The sequence below is a fragment of the Urocitellus parryii genome, chromosome 7, assembly GCF_045843805.1.
Source record: "Urocitellus parryii isolate mUroPar1 chromosome 7, mUroPar1.hap1, whole genome shotgun sequence".
Lineage (NCBI taxonomy): Eukaryota > Metazoa > Chordata > Mammalia > Rodentia > Sciuridae > Urocitellus > Urocitellus parryii.
Window position 1 is genome coordinate 172,724,518 of NC_135537.1, and position 20,349 is coordinate 172,744,866.

The window sequence follows — 20,349 nt, forward strand, 5'->3', positions numbered from 1 at the left end:
ACCTGCTTCAGACCCCTCTGCTACACATTTCACTAGGCCCCGCCTCTAGAACCAGTGACCAGACGGTCCATGGGGCCTCTCCTCACTGGCGGAAGGTGTGGAATCCTGGCCGGTCCACGTGGATTCCACGGGAAGACAGTGCACTGTGGAAAACATGTGACTTGGGTAATGGGAGTGCCTCTTGGGGCCATTCTCTCCGAGTGTGGCAGCCCCAGGGGGAGCAATCCACTAGGCTAAGGCACTAGAGTCCTACTTCAGGGGACCGCCACCTGCAGCGTCTTGGAGCCAGACACCCATTCACACACCGAGGTGTGCGCACAGACGAGACGCGTGATTATATTTCACCAATATATCTGAACTTCAAGGGCATGTAAGGTTTTTGTTTTTTTTAAGGTGGTAGTAGGGATTGAAGCCAGGGACACTCTACCTTGGGCTCTATTCTCAGCCCTTTTATTTTTATTCTTTTAAATTTTAAGATTTAAAAGAACAAGTTATCCACCATGGATTAGAATCTGTGATATTCCTGTCTCAGCCTCCTGAGTTGCTGGGATTATAGGTGTGTGCCATCAGGCCTGGCAGTTAGGTTACTTGTTTTACGAACAAAATATGAATCAGTGTAGTTGGGTGCGGTGGTACCGACCTCTAATCCCAATGACTCTGGAGGCTGAGGCAGGAGGATGGCAAATTCGAGGCCAACCTGGACAACTCAGTGAGACTCTGTCTCGAAATAAAAAAGTAAAAAGGACTGGGGAAGCAGTTCAGTGGTAGAATGCCCCTGGGTTCAATCTCCAATAAGAAAATTAAATAAAATTATATATAATGTACATATTATATATAACACATATGTGTATATATATGTATGTGTGTGTGTGTGTGTGTGTGCGAACATGTGACAGACTTCATAGTACCCTTTCTAGGTTGTCTAGTTTTTCAATCAAAACAAGTATTGTAGGGCTGGGGGTGTAGTCCATGGTAGAGCACTTGTATGTACGAGGCCTTGGCTTCACCTCTACCATTGCTAAAAAATAAAAAATAAAAATAAAGCAAGTACTGTCACGTAGAGATCTGTAAACTTTTGATGTCCAGGGAAGGGTGCTAGCACACTTAACAGTCCCACCTGGGGTTCAATCCTGGGTCCACTGTTACAGCTGGGAGCTTGGGATGCGCAGGCCTCTTGTGGCCTCGGTATCTTCGCCTTACAATGGACATCATAATGGCACTTGGCTCCTGAGGACGTTGACGACCCAAAGACCCAATTCATGTGGGGTGTGTGGCTCAGATGCTAGCAAGGGACTCTTACTATTTTAATTGCTATCATTCTCACAAAAAATAGTTATGTGCTTGGGGTAGGATGTCCAAAACAGAGTCTCCCCATCACTGGTATAAAGATATTAGGTCACTTTTTATTTTCTATTTTTTGGTAGTACTGGAGATTGAACCCAAGGGTGCGCTATCACTGAACTACATCCTTGTCCTTTTTTATTTTTTATTTTTTAAAATTTTAAGACAGGGTCTTGCTAAATTGCTGAGGCTGGCCTTAAACTTGTGATCCTCCTACCCCAGCCTCCCGAGTGAGTGGGATTAAAGGTGGGCATTAGGTCACTTTTACTACTTTTTAGTTAGCGCTCCCCCAGGGCTGCCGCCCTGGGCGCAGCGGTGGGAAAGACTCCACTTACCTCATGGGTTTGAACATGGCCTTCCCGAAGTCCGAGAACCTCAGCACCAGCTTCAGGTGGACGCCACTGGGCTTCACAACTGTGGAGGGTGGAAGGGCCAGGGAAGGACGCATGTGGGCCTAGGTCGGAGCTCTGACTGTTGGTTCCGAAGGCCCAGCCAATTTCTTCTCTTTTATTTAATAAGAACTTAAGGATGAGTATTTGCTTCCCAAGCAGTGGAGCAGGTGTCAGGGTTCCCCAGAAAGACACCAGTGAAAAACCCCCCAAAATGTTACCCTAAGAAGAACCGACCCTGTCCTCTGTTTCAGCTGCCCCCTGTGGACTCTGATCCTGCCAGCTGTGACGATAACTGAGATGCATTCTTCCTATGGAGGACTCTGCGCTGGGCAGGGTCTAGGGCGTGGCAAATCCATGCGCCTGGGGTGCAGGGGGGAACTGCTCCCCTGTGCTGCAGCCTGCCTCACCTCACCTGCCCCACTCTGGGCTGCTGCAAGCCCCATGAGGGCTGGGACAGCGTCTTCTAACCTTTGACACATCGTGTCACATGGAGAAATGTCTGACGCATGTTCATCAAGTTGAGGTAGAAGAGGCCACTTGCAGCCAGAGGTGGCTGGCCTGCGGTTCAGTGTCCAGGCCCACCTGGAACCAAGTCACAGGCTCCCCAGAGGGAAACGCTGCTCCGCTCCTGGCTTTTCCATCCTGTCAATCATTTACCCCAGGGGGCTCAGCCTTGGCTGCATTAGAACCACCTGGAGCTTTTAAAACATAAATGCCTGGGCCTCACCCTCGGCAGTGGAACCCAAACCTCCGGAGCAGGAGGAGTTTCCCCAGTGATTCGGATATGTTGCCAGCATCACGAACCACTGTCAGGCAGGACCCCCTCTGAAATTCGAAAACAGCCTCCAGTCGGGGATTTTGTTAGAATTCAAATTCCGATTCAATAAATCAGATTGGAAACCCAGATTCTGTTTTTCTTACAAGCTCCCCAGTGATGCCGGTGAGGCTTGTCCCTGGCTGGCATTTGGATCAGTCAGATCCTGCACCAGAGTGCCCCGTAAATGCCTTTCTTTCTGTGGGTGGGTGGGCAGAAATGTTGAATTCTTAGGATTAGGCAGGGACAGCCCCCATTGGAGTGGATGCTGGGGTTCCTGTGGCTGTGACAGGGAGGGGGATGGATGTGGCTGGGAGAGGCAGGAACTTACTCTGGGTGCAGTCGCACGCCCCTAGCAAGGCTTTCTCGTCCTGGCTGTAATCTGCAAAGGAGAAGGGCAGTGAGGGCTTCTAGCCAGGTTCCTGGGAGAGTGACCACCTAGAGATGGACCCTCAATACCAGGGGGGGATGCAGCTTGGAGGTCTTAGCCTTGACTGTTCCGAAGGGATCTCCCAAAACCCACGGTTTCCCCCCTGCTCCATCCTGGTTCCCATCATCTCTAGTGCACAATCCATCCACAGCTGGCTAGAAGACCCAGTCTGATTTGGTCTCTGCTAATAATCTGCTGCATCACATAGATGGTCATAGTGCTTGAGGGCACAGACTTGGGGTCAGAAGACCTGTGTTTGAATCCTAGCCCCAGCATGGGTCCTTGGTCAGGTTACTTCATCTCTCTGAGTCTCAGTTTTCCTGCCTGTAAAGTTCCAATGATAATGTCTATGTCATCAGGTCATTGCAGAAGAGCAAATGCATTGCCTGGTTCCAAAGGAGCACTCAATAAAACGGCAGGGATCGCCCTTCTTTATTATGTGTGCAGAACACATTCTCATACCTCCATTACAGGATGGTGATGAGATTAAGGTTAGAAGATCTCTTTCAAGAGGAAAGTGTTTTTCTGCTTATGAACCTGTCTATCCTGTGACAGTGGCAACCCTTTAACATTCCACCCTGGGTCCCAGCCTGAGATGGCTCAATCCAGCCCCTCCGGGAGAGTGTCAATCACTCCTGCCCTGTCTCATGACCCTCACCGGCACTGATGGTGGGAAAGTGCCTCATGTCGTGCAGGAGTTTGCTGACGAAAGGACTGGACCTGGAGTACAGTCCGTGGCGGTTGATTCCCAGGTGGAACTGGACCCAGCTGGCCTCGGTTCGGAACTGCAGCGGGGGCTCCTGGGAGGTGAGGTTCAACTGCTCTCTGTAAATCTTGTGTCGTCTGAAAGAGCCACGGAGCATTTTGGGTTATGTTTTTAAATTGGAAGAAGAAAGAGCGCGGGGACGTCACTGGAGCACTTCTCTGGAGCTCCACGGATTGGACTCAACAAGTGCGTTGAGCACCTCCTGCGGGCCAGGCCTTGCGCTGTGCTCAGGGGAACAAAGAGCCCTGGTCCCTCCTGGTCCTCAGAGAGCCCATAATCTGGCTGGTAACACAGACAGCTGCACAATGCCACATGCACCGTGACACGTGCACGGTGACACATTCATGTACTCAAATACACCAGTGCTGACCTAGAAGCCACCACAGATCCTGTGAAGACAAAGGCAGAGAGAAGAACGAGGGGACTCATGTAACCCCGGCTCTCAAGGACACACCCCTGTGCCCTTTCCAGTGAAAAAGTCCCAATACTTTAGGTCCCAGGGAGTCGGGAGGGAGGGGAGAAGGTGATGGGTGAGAATGAAAGGGAACACAGGGAAGGTCCATTGGAGGGGCTGGACGCTGAGTTGGAGAAATCAATATGGCATCAAGGAAAAGAAGCCATTTATTAGCCATTTATTGATTGTTCTTCTTGGTAGCCTTTTTTTTTTTGCAAGGATAAAAAGAAAAAAGTGAACAACAATGGTGTTTCCATTTAGAGTCTAGCATGGGAGACAAATCGTACGTCTATGAAATAATTGGAGCAAAGCAGAAGGCCTCCCCTCCAAGTACCAGTACACTGGGGACACACAAGCCTGAAGTCCATAGTAAGATGCATGTGCGTTCTGCACCCGCAGCTCGTCTATAGAGGACACTCGCTCAACCTGTGAACAAACGCTGAGCAGCTATTGATTTTAGTTATTTTATTTTATGATATATTAAAATATTTATTTCTTAGTTATAGGTGGGCACAATATCTTTATGTTACATTATGTGGTGCTGAGGATCGAACCCAGTGCCTCCTGCATGCTAGGTGAGCACTCTACCTCTGAGCCACAACCCCAGCTCCGATTTTTGTTATTTTAGAAATGGGTGAGGATATTTCTTCTTAAAAAGAAATATGGCATTTGACATCATTTTCAGAGAGTGGGCTTCTTCTTCTTCTTCTTTTTTTTTTTTTGGTATTGGGGATTGAGCCACAGCCTCAGACCTTTTTACTTTTTATATTTGAGACAGGGTCTTTCTAAGTTGCTTAGAGCCTCACTAAGTTGCTGAGGCCGGCCTTGAACTTGTGATCCTCCTGCCTCAGCCTCCCAAACCACTGGGATTACAGGCATGCTTGACGATGCCTGACTCAGTGGGTTTCTCCTAGTGCCTTTCTTGGCCTAGGTACTAGAGCACTTCTTCAGCCAGGGAGGGTGAAGAGCAGAGTAGCATGAGCAGAGGTGCCAAGAATTGACTATAAGACACCTATCTATGCTTTCTCTACCTGCACAGGTAACTCCCCAGTTCAAGGGGAGGCTGCAGAGACCAAGAAGGAGTCCCTCATTATCTTTTATACATAAGAGGGCAATTACAAATTCTGTTTCCATTAGTCTTTTGAGCTGCCAGGGACAATTCACCCTGGTCATCAGGAATCTAGTTACCTTCCACCTCTTGCCCCCAACTCTTTGGGGCTTGGGTACCACACGCCACTTACTGGATTATGGCAGGCCTTCTAGATTCTGTCTTCACTGAGGGAAACACTACACAACGGGATTTGGGTTCCATCTTCCAGTTTCTATCAGACTTCTCCTCGGCACACTGTGACTAGGAACCTGCCTTTCAATACCCAGACTTGGGTTTCTCTGGGCGTCCCTGTTCAGAGACCGAATCTCAGCTGGTTGATGTCAGCTGGGGCTTTCCTGAGTTTGGTGATGAGGTTCTTGCCCCTGTACCCCTCTGGATCTCCATGACCACCTTTGGTGATTTTTGCTTTGTGGGGTGCTGGGGATGGAACCCAGGTCCTCAAGCATGTGAGGCATGTGCTTGACCACTGAGCCATGGTTCATTTGAAGGCAAGTTGCCTTCCCACCCAGAGCCTCATCAGGCTACCTGCTTCACACCCTGGAAGTTTTGCCATCGTACCAAGACCAGGTTCTTAACTTCCACGGAATTTCTAACTGCGAGTCTGTTTCGTCGACCTTATTCCTCCTGTTTTATTCTCACTGGTATTGAGGACCCTGTGCTTTCTATACCTAATTTGATGGCATGGTCCCAAATAGGTCCCCTCTCTCCTGCCTGTGTTTTCTCCTTCTGTTTATCCTCGGTTTTATCTTTTCCTTCCAGGTCTTACCCCCAAGGGTCTTTCCTAGAGAGAGCGCTCCTTTGGCAGTGGACCTGTGGATTTGGGTAATCTGCTGAGTCTTCCTGGGACAACCATTTCTTCTTTTCTTTCAGCCTTTTGCTTAATGATTCAAACTTGATTCTGAAAAGAGCCCACGGGAGGGAAGACCTGGTGGAGCTAAGTTTCAAACTGTGGCATCTGACGTCATGACTGAGAGCAAACACGAACACACCAGGTAGAGGGGCTGGAGACGGAGAACTGGACTCCAATCACGAGGCCATCATTGAGCAATGACCTCAGGGCTGGAGCAAACCTAAGAGACTATTAACCCAGCTTCCCTAACTCCTCATAACGTTCCTTCCAAGAAGTCGTCTCTCATCTTGGATCAGCTCCAGAGAAGGGACATGCCCTGTCCAGCCTAGTGCAGTCCATCTGTCCAGCTCTATGAGAAAGCACTTTCCAACAATAAGCCCAGCTTCCCTCCATTGCTTCTGCCAGTGAGTTTTGATTTTACCCTCCAGATTTAGGATCCCCCTCTGATATTACACCATTTAAAATATTCAGAGATAGTTCTCATAATGACCTTGGCATCCTTCCATCTTAAGCCTAAGTTCCTGACTCCCTTCACAGACCTGGGGGTGGAGTCTTAGTCATGGCAATGGACTGAGGGTTCATGACCCCCTCAAACTCACATGTGGAAACCCTAACCCATTCTGGTAGCATCGGGATGGGGAGTCTTTGGGAGGTGATTAGGTGTTGAAGGATAGGGCCTCCTGAATCAGATCAGTGGCCTTAGGAAAGAGAGCCCGGAGAGATCTCTTGCATCTTCTGCCAGGCCATGTTCTAGAAAGAAGTCAGCTGTCATGGAAAAGGGACCTCATCAGACACCAGATCTGAAGCCAAGGAATTGGATTTCAGTCTTTCAGTTTCAATCAGAAACTCAGCAGCCCACTCTGACCCAGGGATACCTCATCTTGGAAATTCCAGTCTTCAGAACCGTGACAAATGGATTTCTATTGTTTAGAAGCCATTCAGACTATGGGATTTTGTTATAGCAGCTTGTAAGGACTGAGTTATATTTATTCACTTCCCTCCAATTTCTGACACCTAGAACAAGTATTTGGGTTTTGTTTAGCCTCTTTGTGAGGATCGCTGGGGATCGCCAGGGCAGAGGAGAACAGGATGATCACAACTTGCATTATACATGCTTTCTTTCTACTCATGTCATGGCAGACCGAATAATTTGGGGGAAATTACATCTCATGTTTCTAAAAAGACGATGAATCCAAAATCGGCCTCCAAGACTCCATGACCTCATCCCCGGAACCTGCGGCTGTGACGAGCTCTCACGCCCAAGATTACTCGGTGTTCCCAGCACCGTGGAATGTGGGGAGATTACCCAGCTGGGCCTGAATTAGCCACAGGAGCCCTAAAAGCAGAGGTCTTCCCTGGCTGGTAGCAAAAAGAGAAGGCAGAGAAATGACAAAATGTTAGAAAGATTTGACAAACTCTTGTTGACCTTGAAGTGAGCCAAGGGCAGGGACCAAGGAATAGCTAGAAGGAACTGGGACTGCTTCTTGGCTGATGGCCAGCAAGAGAATGGGGGACGAGTCTGACAACTGCAAGGAACAGAATTCTACCAACAGACGTGAGCCCGAAGGAGGACCCCTGAGCTCCAGATGAGAATGTGACCAACAGATGCCTTGATTTCAGGGTCTCCTGAGACTCTAGGGGAGAATGCGTCCTGCTGCCCTGGACTTCTAAGCTAAAGAACAAATGGGTACTTCTTTAAGTCTCTCAGTCTGTGGCAATCTGTACAGAGTAGCACAAAACACACATATTCTGTTCACAAAGAGGCTAAAAAACCAAATACCTGTATTTTAAGCATACATTTTTATTTAAGAAAACACCCTACGTAATGTATGTGTGTGTGTGTGTGTGTGTGTGTGTGTGTAATATTAACTAAACACCCTTAACTACGGAGCTGCATCTCCAGCTCTTTTTGTTTTTTTATTTTGAGGCAAGATCTTGCTAAGTCGCTGAGGATCTTACTAAGTTGCTGAGGCTGGCCTCCAACTAGCGATCCTCATGCCTCAGCTTCCGAGTCCCTGAGATTACAGGCATGCACCTCCCTGCCTGGCTTCTAAGTAATCTATATATTTTTTTCTTTAATGTAGAAAACTATTGTGCAAATAAGTTTTAGAATGTTAATTGGTCAGGAAAGGGGTTCATCAGTTTTGGATAAAATTTATACTTCTGAGTTCTCCAGGGTCATATAACAAGAGAGATGTAGATTGCAGAATCACCATGAGGAGAAGATGAACAGATTTAAATGCCTCAAGGAGCCAGGCAGGGAGCAGAAATGAGCAAAGAGTGCAGGCTGAAGGCCACAAGGAGGGGTGGAGAGTGTGTCAAACTGGAGCGCACAGGCCCCACCTCAAGGGGGACAGCCACTGCCAACTCTCAGCTCCCAGCAATCGTGCCCTGACATGACTCATTCATTCATTCATCAAACATGTGTTTCCAGTTGGACACTGATCTATATTCTGGAGCTAGAGCTGTGTACACAATAAAGTCTTTTTCTCATGAAGCATATTCCAGGAAAATCACTTATTCTGAGTTTTCAACAGGAGTTAGAAACCCAGATTTTGATCAGAATTTGAAACTTCCTTTAAAAAAAAAAACAAAACCCCATGTTGACTCAAATTTAAAAATATCCTGCCTGGGCCAAAACAGTTACAGAGCTCCATAGCCAGTGTGTTATCTGCTCCATTCTGTTACAGCAATTGCAAAGCCAGGTCTGTCAACAAGACAGAAATATTCAGGCCCCTCCCCCACATGTAGCTCTGGGGTCGTGTGCAAACAAGGGCACAGGGCAAGCCACGGAGCAATCCGTTATTTTAAGATTTTGGTCTCTGAGAGCAGTAGAAGGAAAGATGGCTGGACCTTCTCTCCCACTAGGGGGACGGTCCCTTACACAGCCCCTGAAGGTCGACAGCAGGCCCAAGAGTCCAGCTGCCCCCTCCCCACCCCAGAGAAGGCATTTTTCCTGTTCATCTAATTATTTAAAGTGACCGATGCTAAGCTTGGGCAGAGGTAGAATTTTATGAAAAATCAAGGGGAAGGGTGAATTCTTGACCAGGTCTGCGGGCCTCCAGCCAACTTTTCCTGACTTTGTTAACATTTATTTTTATCTTAACAAATCGTCTGGCCAAGTTCTGCTTCCCAGGGCCACTTGGAAGCTGAGGTTGTATGACGGCAAAAGTCTCTCGGGAATTTGCCGTAAAGAGTGGAAAGTCCTTAGCCAAGTTAGTCACCCTGAACCACAGCAGCACAGAACGTGGGGAGGAAAGGGAGGAAAAACAATCATGCTGCCCGAGCCGGGTTTTGGGAGAGGGCTGGGGAGGAGGTGGGCTTTTCTGCAGTGGAGCCGATACCTAATGGATTCTAGTTATAGCCACCCGTGGGGGACACATGATCCGAATTAAAAAATTTTTAAAAAAAGGGCGTCAAATTGATGGTAAATTCTGGACTAGTTCGTACTGCTTCTAAAAACATTCACATTAATTGTTGGGTGGGGACACAGGACTCTCTGGTTTGCTATTCTGCCCTTGCTAGAGTCGGGGTCACCTCTTTTGGGGTGGGAGTGTGGAGAGGGAAGAAGGAGTTTCACTGTGTCTTTTGCTTTTCCTTTTTAGATGGTCAAGGCAGAGCTCGCAAGAGGGATTGATTTCCTGTGAAGCTTTGCTTGAATGCTCTTTGCCTCTGGGCGGGCAACCTGCGAGGAGGTGTTGCCCACCCAGGTAACTTAAAATCAGAAAGGACTGGGCATGTATGTGGTCAAGTGCCCGGGGTTCACTCCCCAGTCTGATGAAGAGAAACAACAACATCAACAACAACAACAACAAAACCCAAAAAGAAATGGCCATGGTTGGAGTATTTACACCATGGTAACTGGAAATGTTTCAAATCAGAGCTTTTGTTATTTCTCAGGAAAACTGGTTTCCAGCTCTGTCCTGTCTGACATGGCTGCCTGCCTACGGGGAATAAAAATAGTGACATATAGAGAATTTACCTTTCTTTCTTTCTTTCTTTCTTTCTTTCTTTCTTTCTTTCTTTACCTGTTTTTTATGCTTAAGGAAAAAAAAAAGAAATAGAATTCTAAAACAGCATATCAATATGAAAATACAGTAAATAGCACCATACTTTAATACGATATGTTAAAAACCCATTTATAGAAGACAAATGTCTATGTAGTTAGGTACAATGTCAAAAGATAATCCTGGTTTTTAAGCTAACTTTACTTTTAAAGTTAAAGAGATAGTATATACCATTAAAAAGCACAAGGTTTTGATGACTGATGCATCAATAAAAATGAACCCCTAGCTCTAAGTCCTGTGACCTTAAGAGAAGAAGTAAAACTTCCTCTGCTCTTACTTGCTGCTGCGCTGGGGTTTTCCTTGGAAATTGTTCCCTGAAAGGAGCAGCACCTCTTTTAGGAAAAAGAGAGCATTGAAAAATGTTTGATTTTACTTATTTGTCTTTGAATAAAAAGAGTTACATGATTCAAAATTTTAAATCTCAGAAATTTTTCCATCTCTCTTTCCGTGAATCTGCTTCTCTCCAGAGGCCACTCATGTTGCAATTTCTTTTTCATTGTTTCTTTCCAGCTTTATTTTTACGTGCATGATAATATAAAAGTATCCTGAAGCTGGCTTTATTCTTTTGTAAGTTTGGCAGTCTTACAACTCAGTATACAGAATGCTGTTCTTTGTAAAGGCTGCATAATATTCTGGTATATGCAAATCACATAATAATTAATCTGCTATGGTCTGAACGTTTGTCCCCACAAAATTGACATGTTTGAAACCAAATACCCAAGGTGATAGTATTAGGAGGTGAGACCTTTGGGACATGATCAGATCATGACAGTGTAGTCCTCATGGCTGGACAAGTGCTGTTATAGAAGAGATCACAGCTAGACACTGTGACACGGGCCTGAAATCTCAGCTATTAGGGAGGTTGAGGCAGGAGGATTACAATTTTCTGGCCAACCTGGGTAACTAAGGTCGCTCAGTGGTAGAGTGCTTGCCTAGTATATGTGAGGCACTGGGTTTAATGCTTGGTGAAAGAAAGAGAAAGAAAGAAAGGAAGGAAGGAAGGAAGGAAGGAAGGAAGAGAGAGAGAGAGAAGAGAGAAAGACTTTTGTTATGACAAGCAATGGTGTGGCATGTAGCCTATATGCATGATATTTCCCAAGCGTGAGGGTGAATCTGTATGATAAATTCCTAGAAGTGTAATTGATGGGTTTATTCTTTTTTATTAGTGAGTTATAATTTTACATAACCTCTGGGTTTATTTTGATAAAATCATACATGCATTGGGGATTATTTCTCTCCATTTCAGTCTCTGATGTCCCCTTCCTTTTCCCTCCCTCCTTCCCTCCCTCCCTCCTTCCCTCTCTCCCTCTACTGGTCTTCCTTTCAATCATTTATTTGTTTTGATTGGTGCTTTAATAGATATACATGGAGGTAGAGTTCACTGGGATATATTTATACATGCACATAGCACAATATAAGGTAAGTACATTCTTAATTGTTACAGATATTGCCAAACTGCCTGCTGCCCTCCACCAGGGCTGGGCATGGTATGAGACCATGAAGTGTTACTGTGCTCTTTGATCTTTGTCAATCTCATGGGTGAAAAGTGGTATCTCCGTGTACTTCCCATTGGCCTCTGTCTTGCTAGAGTGAAGCTGCACCATCTTTTCATAAGTTCCTCAGTTGTTTGTTTTTCTTTGGACCACGTTTGGGCTGGGTTGTTCATTCTTTTTTTTTTTTTTCTATTGAATTTCTACAATTAGAATAATCACTCTTTCTCTATGAATTGCAAATAGTATTTCTGTTGGCTTTTGACTTTACTTATATTGTTTGTTTGTTTGTTTTTCTGGATTCGAGGCTATAAAGAGACTAACAGAGGAGCTCCTGGTGGCCACAGACCCTGCCTCCTCCTGGTGCCATTGAGGAAACAGAACTGACAGGTGAGGGACGAGAACAAGAGGGGGGTGGCCTGACTGGCACCCAATGCTGCTCCTGATGTGTCCCTCACTTGACGGCGGCGTTTGGGAGACGGTGTCAACTCCCCTTCTAGAAGGCCACCCAGGCTGTGGAGGGACAGCGCCCCACAGCGTCTAAGCAATTCTCTGAAATTCATTCCCCAGGTCCAAGATTATTAGAGATCTTTGTTTTCCTTCCACAAAACCACTACCCTAATCTCATCTGTCACAACAGCAGACGTGACAGCGGCCGTGCTCAGCAGCCACGCCATCACCCAGTGTCCCGTCGAACCCTTGCTTCATCTCCGGGCTGCGTTAGTTACTGTGGCTTTCTTCCTCTCTCTAAATCTCCCTCCGTCTTTTTCTTGGGAAAAAGCTTCTAAGACTCGGGTCCATTTTTCTACCCGTCTTCACGGCCAAACTCCAGCGTGGACCTTTGTCCGATTCCCCTAAATGAAACATAAACAGCACGGAAGCAAAACACGAGGTCTATTCTTGATGACAGTGACCTGGTCCCACCCCCGATGGAATGAGGTGAGCAAGTCACGGGTGCACAGCCAGTGGAGCAAGAACTAATTGAGAGTGTCATGATCGAAAGGGACAGGGGGTGGGTGTCTGGAAGTCCTGGCTCTGCCTCTGACAGACAGAGCGACCTTGAGGATGGGCAGGCACCTCCTCTGTACCCAGTGTCTCCCATAGTCCTACAGCCACGGCTCCAGGGAAGTGTTCTTCCCCACAATTTGCAAATGAGAAGGTTGACAACAAGGTTTAGTCTTAAGAAGTGGTGTCCGGCCTCGGAGTTTCAGTTTGCCTACCCTGAAAAATGGGGATTCTGATAGCTACCTCCATGTACTTTGTAAGAAGAAAGCGCAGTACTATCCAACCAAGGGGGAGCCCTCCCAGAACGGTTGCTATTTAATTCTTATTTTATCCATGTATAAAGACCAGAAACCACAGGGATGACAAGTTTTCAAAAACACAGTTCTATCAGGTCAATAGAAACCAACCAGTGTTGCAAGCCAGAAAAAAAAAAAAAATCCCTTGGAACATTTCATAAGCGAGGGAACAACCTCTATGTCATCGGGTTGCACTAGATACCACGATTTGCAGGTCTTGGCACGTCTGTGAGGTCACAGATCATACAGCGGACCTGTGAGACCTGCCGCAGCTTGTCTGCGGTCTCTCCGTGTGCAAGGGAAGCATTAGCCAAGTTCAAGGCATGAGGGGGAAAACCCTGGGGTGTCTGGCTTTGAGATTTAGGAGGGGTCATCTGCTATCTTGGGGACAGGTGGGACACCCGGAGAAGCTTGGACCAACCAAGAGGAAGCCTGGGTTCTCATGAGCTTCCTGGAATTCGGGGGGTGGAGGGTGCCAACCTGTATTCTGTTTCCTTCCAGGTTCTCGAGGGCAGAGTCACTGGGGTGCGGTATTCACCAGCCAGGTGCTGTGCGAGGCGCAGGGGAGACAGCTGTGACTCAGAGGGCTCAGGAGGGATCTGGAAGGTGTTCAGAGATTTGGGCAGACTCCCCAAGCTCCTAGTCACTGAGCCCATGGCTTCAGGTGTGGAAAACCCTCCTGACAAGACATTGCCTTGTCTTACGAGGACTAGGGTTGACATCCCCTCCCCCACTTGGTTTGGGGGCATGGAGGCTTTTATTATATTCACGTGTCCCTTGTGGGTTGGGAGCAGGCCCTCTGGAATAATTTTGGTACCAGACCAGGACAATACAGACACAACAATACATTTTGATGGCTGGTACCGTGGAGACCCCGGAACAGAGCCAGGGGGAAAGCCAGGCCTCTGTGCGTTCTCTCCTGGTTCATTGTTGAGGTTCCCCAGCTGCAAGGTGCAGACATCTTTGACTCCTTTTCTTTCCAAATCTTTTGGTTTTCCATGCACAGCCTCTTAATTTTCCTTTTCTTCGGTACACACAGAATCTGCCCTCTTGCAGCCCTCTTACCTGGATAACAGAGTATCCTTTTAACTGACATTTGTGACCGTGGTCCTTTTTCCTTCCCCACTCTGGGTCTCATCACTGCCAGATTAACTGTCCAAGGCCCAGCTCCCAGCACGAGCCTCCCATACAGTCCTTCAGCAGGTCAAGAGCACTGGCCCCAAGCCCCTGCTCTAGCATCTCCCAGATTATCCTCTTGTGCTTCTCGGTCTCCCTCCATCCATTCTCCTCCTGCCTAAGTTCCGCTTCCTGTTCTCATCCTGTCTTATGCTGGAACACCTTCTCCCACATTTTCATCTCCAGAAATCCTTCCCCGCCTTCAGGGCCAAACTCCCCTGGAACTTTTCTCTAAACCTTTTCCAATCTCCCACCGGATAGGATCTTTCCTCTCCTGCTCCCTCAAATTCCAATGCAACTCCCATTTCTTCTGTCGCTCTTGCCACATTCTGAGCAGCAGGGATTTAGACACGTTTCTTGTTCCTTCTAACAGACGGCGGGCAGAGGCAATGCCTTATCTTTGCACCCCTTACGAAACAGAACCCAGCACCTTGCACACAGAAGGTACTTATATTTATTATGGAAAGAAGTTGGAAGCGCTCAACTCACCGAGTTCCAATAGAGCTGTGTACCAAACATATGCCGCTACTGTGTTTCAAATGTATTTTTGGTATTGGGGGCTAGAAAATATTTCAGGGATTTGGTAGTTTATAATTCAAGACAAAACTGGTCTTCATTTTCTTTTCTCAAAATTTGTTTTTTAAACTGACGTAAAACCAAAAAACTGTATCTTTATGGTACCATGTGATGCTTCATGTACACATTGTGTGATGTTCAAATCAGGGGTAGACAGATCTGTCTCCTGAAATGTTTAGCATTTTCTCTATAATGAAATCATACAGAATCCTCCCAGATTTTTGAAATATGCAATACATTATTGTTATCTGCAGCCACCTGCTGAGCAACAGCAAGAACTTCTTACTCTTGACTATAACTTAGGACGGATTCATCAACTTTTTTCCATATAAATCTGGTCTTTTTTGGATTATTTCACTTCAAGTTGTCTACAAAGAGGACTTTCTAAATAAGAGAACTCTTATGAGATGAAGCAGGTGAGAGGCAGCAAACAGCAGAAGAATTAGGGAGGACTAGGTATCCCTTTATGATTTGAACATCACCAGACCATTCTGAAGAGGACGTGGCATAGGTATATGGTATATCGCTACATTTTTAGTTGCATCAGGACAAAGTAACTTTTAAATAAGTTAATGTAAAAATCACTTCCAATGTCCCGGAGGTAGCATATTTCTTTTGAGGGATAATTTGAAATGTTGATGCTCCAGGAGAAAAGAAAAACTTTGAATGTCCTAAGACCTAAAAATGAGTGGGCAATATGCTGGTCTCATAAATGTGAAGGAACTCACTTGATTTTCTTTCTGCATCTCTGGCTGCGTGGTTTCTCTTTTTTCTTTCCGTTTTCCTGGCTTCATTACGAAATGCTAGAATTCCTGAGGCTCTGTTCTGACTCTCTCCCTTCCTCCCTTAGCCTCGCTTCTGCCACGATTGCACACACACCCACGGCTTGCATGACCACCTGTATGCACGGCACTCAGATTTATCCCTCCAGCCCTGGGAGCTGTGGATGCAAATATCCAGTTGCTTATTTCTCTGAAGGACAAAGTAACACAGATTTTAGCCATCCTGGGCCTTACAATCTCTGTTTCAACGATTCAAGTCTGTCATTGCTGCGTCAGAAAGAGCCTTAGACAATCTGTGAACGAATGGGTGGAGCAGGTTGCAATACAGCTGTGTTCCAAAACAGGTGGTCGAGGGCCAGCCTGGGTCACGCAGTCTTGCATCACCTGTTTTAGAAGCTCTGGTATTCAACACGCTGAAAACTGAACTCACCATCTTCCCTTCAAGCCTGGGCCTCAGCTGTGGCTTTTGCCCAGTGGAGGGCCCCTACCCCCCACCCCCCATCCCCCATCTTAGGTCAGCTTCCCCCTGAGCTGACCCTGGGCTTTGGGTTTAGGAGCAGGCTTTATGAGGAAGGCATGGCATGGAGAAACTGATAAGAAAGAGAGAAGCAGGACAGTGGAAGAAACCAGAAGAAGGAGTCATTTCAAGCCAAGTCCCAGACTTGGTCTGATCTGTAGGGAAACTCTTGGGCTTGTTGTACCTAAAAGTTTGTCCTACATTGAGGCCCAGGACTTGGGGAGTCTGATCAGTCATTGGTTATGATCGTCCCTTGGGGAAGGGGGAGTGGGGAGTATATTAGTTTTCTGCGACTACCACTTACCAGGGGTCCTGTTCATTTCATGATTTGAACATAAGCCTTGATTCTCTGCCACTGTGGCTTATTTAAAAATGGATATATACACGTGTGTGTGGGTGTGTGTGTGTGGGTGTGGTGCTGGGGATTGAACCCAGGGCCTTGTGCATGTGAGGAAAGCACTCTACCAACTGAGCTATATTCCCAGCCCTTTAAAACAGACACATATTTTTTTCTTTTTCTTTCTCGCTCTCTCCTTCCCTAATCACGGGGAGAAACAATATTAACTTTCTTCCAGTCCTAGGCTGAGTTATCCACCCTTTGGCTCACAGACCACAGGAATGGAGGAGTCTGGACTTCGAAATTGACGTCTGTGAATCTGAGAAACAGCTGTCACTCAGGCTGCAAATGAATTGTGACTCCCAATAGGGCACGGCTGGAGTGTAGCCTTTGAATCACCTCTTTAAAAGCCCCCTGTTCCCCTGACAGAATCATAGCCTCTGCCACAGGAGTCCCCCGTGTCTCTCCTTTGCTAGGAAAGCATCAGAACTTCTTTCTCCTTTTCCTCAAAACTTTGTCCTCATTATGGGATCAGCACTGGGGACAGGGAGTGAGCTTTCAGTATCACCAAGACAAATCACCACCAGGTGAGTAGCTTAAAACAACAGGAATTTGTTATCATACTTCTGAGGGCCAGAAATCCCAAATCAAGGTACTGCCAGGGGTGCTCACTTGCTGAAGGCTCCGGGGAGGATCTGTGCTTTAATCCTTCCTGCATTTGGAAGCCCCAGGTGCTCCCTGGCTGGTGGCTGCATCAGGAATCTCTGCCCCTGAGACTGCCTTGCTTTTCCCTCTTCTCTCTCAAGTCCACCCAGACGATCAGAATCCTCTCTTCATCTCAAGATCCTTCACTTAACCACATCTACAAAGACTCTTTTCCCCCAAGGGTTCCAGGGACTTCTTTTCCATGGCTATTTTTCTCCTAAATGTAAAAAAAAGCAAAACTCCCAGGTACTTCTGGATCTCCTCCAGGGTGAAGCCAGTGCCTTAGCCACTAGCAGCCGAAGCTGGGGGATGGGGACTGAGCTTGGAAGGGATTCAAGATGCGGATGCACACCACTCTCCATCTGGGTGGCTGAGCCAGAATCCCAGGAGTTCCCCTGAAATTTCTCTCTCTTCCTACAATGTCCATTCCATCAACAGATCAGGTAGATGTTACTTCTTTAATAGCTCTTGGATCTGTGCACCCATCTCATGGCTACCATCGTCACCCCAGTTACTGGGGCTCCTCCAAGAGCCTCCTACCTGGATCTGATTGTAATTGGAATGCTGGCTTTTCCAATAATGCAATCTCAACCCTGTCGGCTGCTCAGAAGCCACTCACTGCACCGTCAAATAGACAAGCTTCTCTGACATCACTTGCAGGGCTTGGCCTGGCCGATGTGAGACCCACCAGCCTCATGTGGCTGTTTCCACTGAAACTCATTAAAATGAAATGAAATCAACCATTTGGTTCATCAGCATAGCAGCCACATCTGAACTGCTCAGAGAGCCAAATGTGGCCGCAGTGCAATTGTAGAACACATCCCTCGTTGCGGAAAGTTCTACTGGACTCACTGGTCTGGACCCTGTTCCTCTACTTGAACTACAGAGGCAGTGATCCCTTCATGACAGAGGCCGAGAACATGCTCTCTCCTTAGCCTGGGTCACGCTTTCCTCCCCTCTTCTACATTTCTCTTCTGCCTACCAGCCTGAGTCTCAGGCTCTTGGAAGTCTGCATGAGGTCCCGTGTCCCTGTTTCTGGGCTCCAGTGTGTGGTGTATTCCTCCTGCAGACAATCCGCATTACCATTTCTTACTGGATGTGCTTATCCACCCCAAGCACCCAAAGGGCAGAGTCTATTTCTGTTTTTGCTTGACGCTGGCTCCTTCGCATTTGGCTCAAAACTCATTTGGGTGGAGGAATGTGCTCCTTATCTCGCCCCACCCCCCCAGCATGGATGCACAGCTCTGGGAGAACTGTCCTCTGTATTTTTCTGAAAAGACAGCTAGTGGGAATCACAGGCTTCCTCCAGTCCCCGGAATAAGAGAAGTAGCCTTGCATGCTTTTTAGATATCAGATGTTGGCTATATTAAAGAATCCGGAAATCTTACCTCTCATTCTTGTTTCTTTCCACTGTGTCTTCTCTTAAACCTCCCAGGTCTCCTGATTCTGGGTAGACTAACCTGATAATAGGAAATAACTTCTGTCCCTTCTGTTGACATAACTAGTCTGCCTTTGGCATCTGGCTACAACCTCTCTTTCAAGAGCCATGGTGCCAAATTCTCCCAAGCACTGCTCTTTAAATTGCATGCTGCAGAAATTATATTTTGCTAGACTCACTGGCTACCAAGCTGTTAGGGGAACGGACACTCTTTGCTTCGAGAGCTCACACTGAGGTTCCCTGGGGAGGAATTTGGTGATAATCTCTAAACTATTTCTTAATTGTTTGAATCACAGTTCACTTCCTGGAGATGTTCGTTCCTGAGTAATTCTAGGAGGTGCTCCACCAGATGGAGAGCTGGGATGGGTATTCCTGCCCCATCACCTGGGTGAGGATGGGGTGACCTGCAGAACTTTGTGGAACCTTGGTCACTGTGGCCTGGGACCCTGAGCAGGAAGATGGGACTGTCAGGCACGGAGGCAAAATTCTTCATGTTGTAAGCTCAGTTTACTGGTCATATGACATTGGAAGACAAAGCGTGAAAGGCTCAGGGTCGTGTATTTTCTTCTTAACTAAGCTCTAGACTCTTGAAGGCAAGGATCTAACTTGGATTTCTTTCGCATCCTCCTTGGTATTTGGCAAAGTGCTCTGCAGACAATCAATGCTCTATAAATAACTGATTATTAGCCGCCCAGACAAGTTTCCTGCGGTAGAAAGCTCCATCACATTCCAAAACACCAGCATCAAAAGTTAGGCTGGGGGTGGGGGAAATCTCTTGGGCACAGAAACCGTACCAGAATTCCCTCTGTGTTAGCCTGGAGTTCCTACGGTGGGTCGTCCTCATTTTATGAACTTGCAGACGTATTCTGTTATAAAGGAGATTATAAAAGCATTATGGTGGGTTTCTACGGTGCTTAGCTTTCAGTTAAATATTATGTCTGTTTGATCCATGTGTCTAGTTCAATGTTCTTATCCTTGACTTTGGTCTTAGAAAAATTATTTTCTCAGAGTTGTTTTTGCTTCCCTCCTGGCTGAGACGAACTGTTCTGTCTCTCCAGGACAAAAAAAAAAAGTAGGATTCAGTTTTTTTGGGGGACCTGTAGCTCCTATGATATGGGAGGACATCCTTAGGAAGAGTACAAGATGATGAATTAGTAAGAATTGGCTCTGCATGTAGAATAAGCAGTAGATCAGCAAGTTGCCCTGGTCAACAGGGAAGGTCCCCTGCTTCTGAGATCTCATACGTAGTAGAAATACTTCTCAATCCCAACTCTGCTGCTCCCAGCACCCTCGGGGGAAGCGAGGAGGGACCCTGGGATGAAGCTTTGTCAGCTTCAGGACGACTGTGCGATCTGTGATCCGGAAATAGTTCCTGAACACCTGGCCTGTCACTTTCAGGCACCTTATTTTAGGGAAGTCAGGGGCTCTATCTAACGGACCCTCTTGATTCTCCAGCCAGTTCCTGAGTAAGAGAAGGTCAGAGCAGTAACGTGGAGTGGATGCCACGGCAGCTGAGACGGGCAGGACAAAGGTGAGCCCACCCTTGGGAATCTGCCCTACAGCCCCGAAGGGGTCTCTGTCCAGCTAGCTCGTGAGTCAGCTTGAGCTCTAGGAGGAGGTGATGGGGGCAGAACTTCTGTGTCTGTAAATCAGAGTCACTATTACTGATGAGTTTGCAAATCTAGAGATAGGGAGGGTGGGACAGGTACCCAAGTCTGGTTTAGTTGACCTTTCATAAGCTGTGTGACCCAGGGCAAATTATCTGATCTCTCTGTGCCTTATCCCATTGGAAAAAGAGAATA

At 47.0% G+C, this 20,349-nt stretch overlaps 1 protein-coding gene across 1 annotated transcript in view; it reads right to left on the reverse strand.

Moving 5' to 3' along the window:
- The window catches only part of Fam20a (FAM20A golgi associated secretory pathway pseudokinase), a 50,178-nt gene that overhangs the window by 8,436 nt on the left and 21,393 nt on the right, over positions 1-20,349 (reverse strand). The window contains exons 2-4 of the mRNA XM_026406649.2: positions 3,636-3,820; positions 2,879-2,929; positions 1,677-1,755 (exon numbers count right to left, since the gene is read on the reverse strand). Coding sequence (XP_026262434.2) covers positions 1,677-1,755; positions 2,879-2,929; positions 3,636-3,820 — 315 coding nt within the window. The remainder of the gene's footprint in view (positions 1-1,676; positions 1,756-2,878; positions 2,930-3,635; positions 3,821-20,349) is intronic.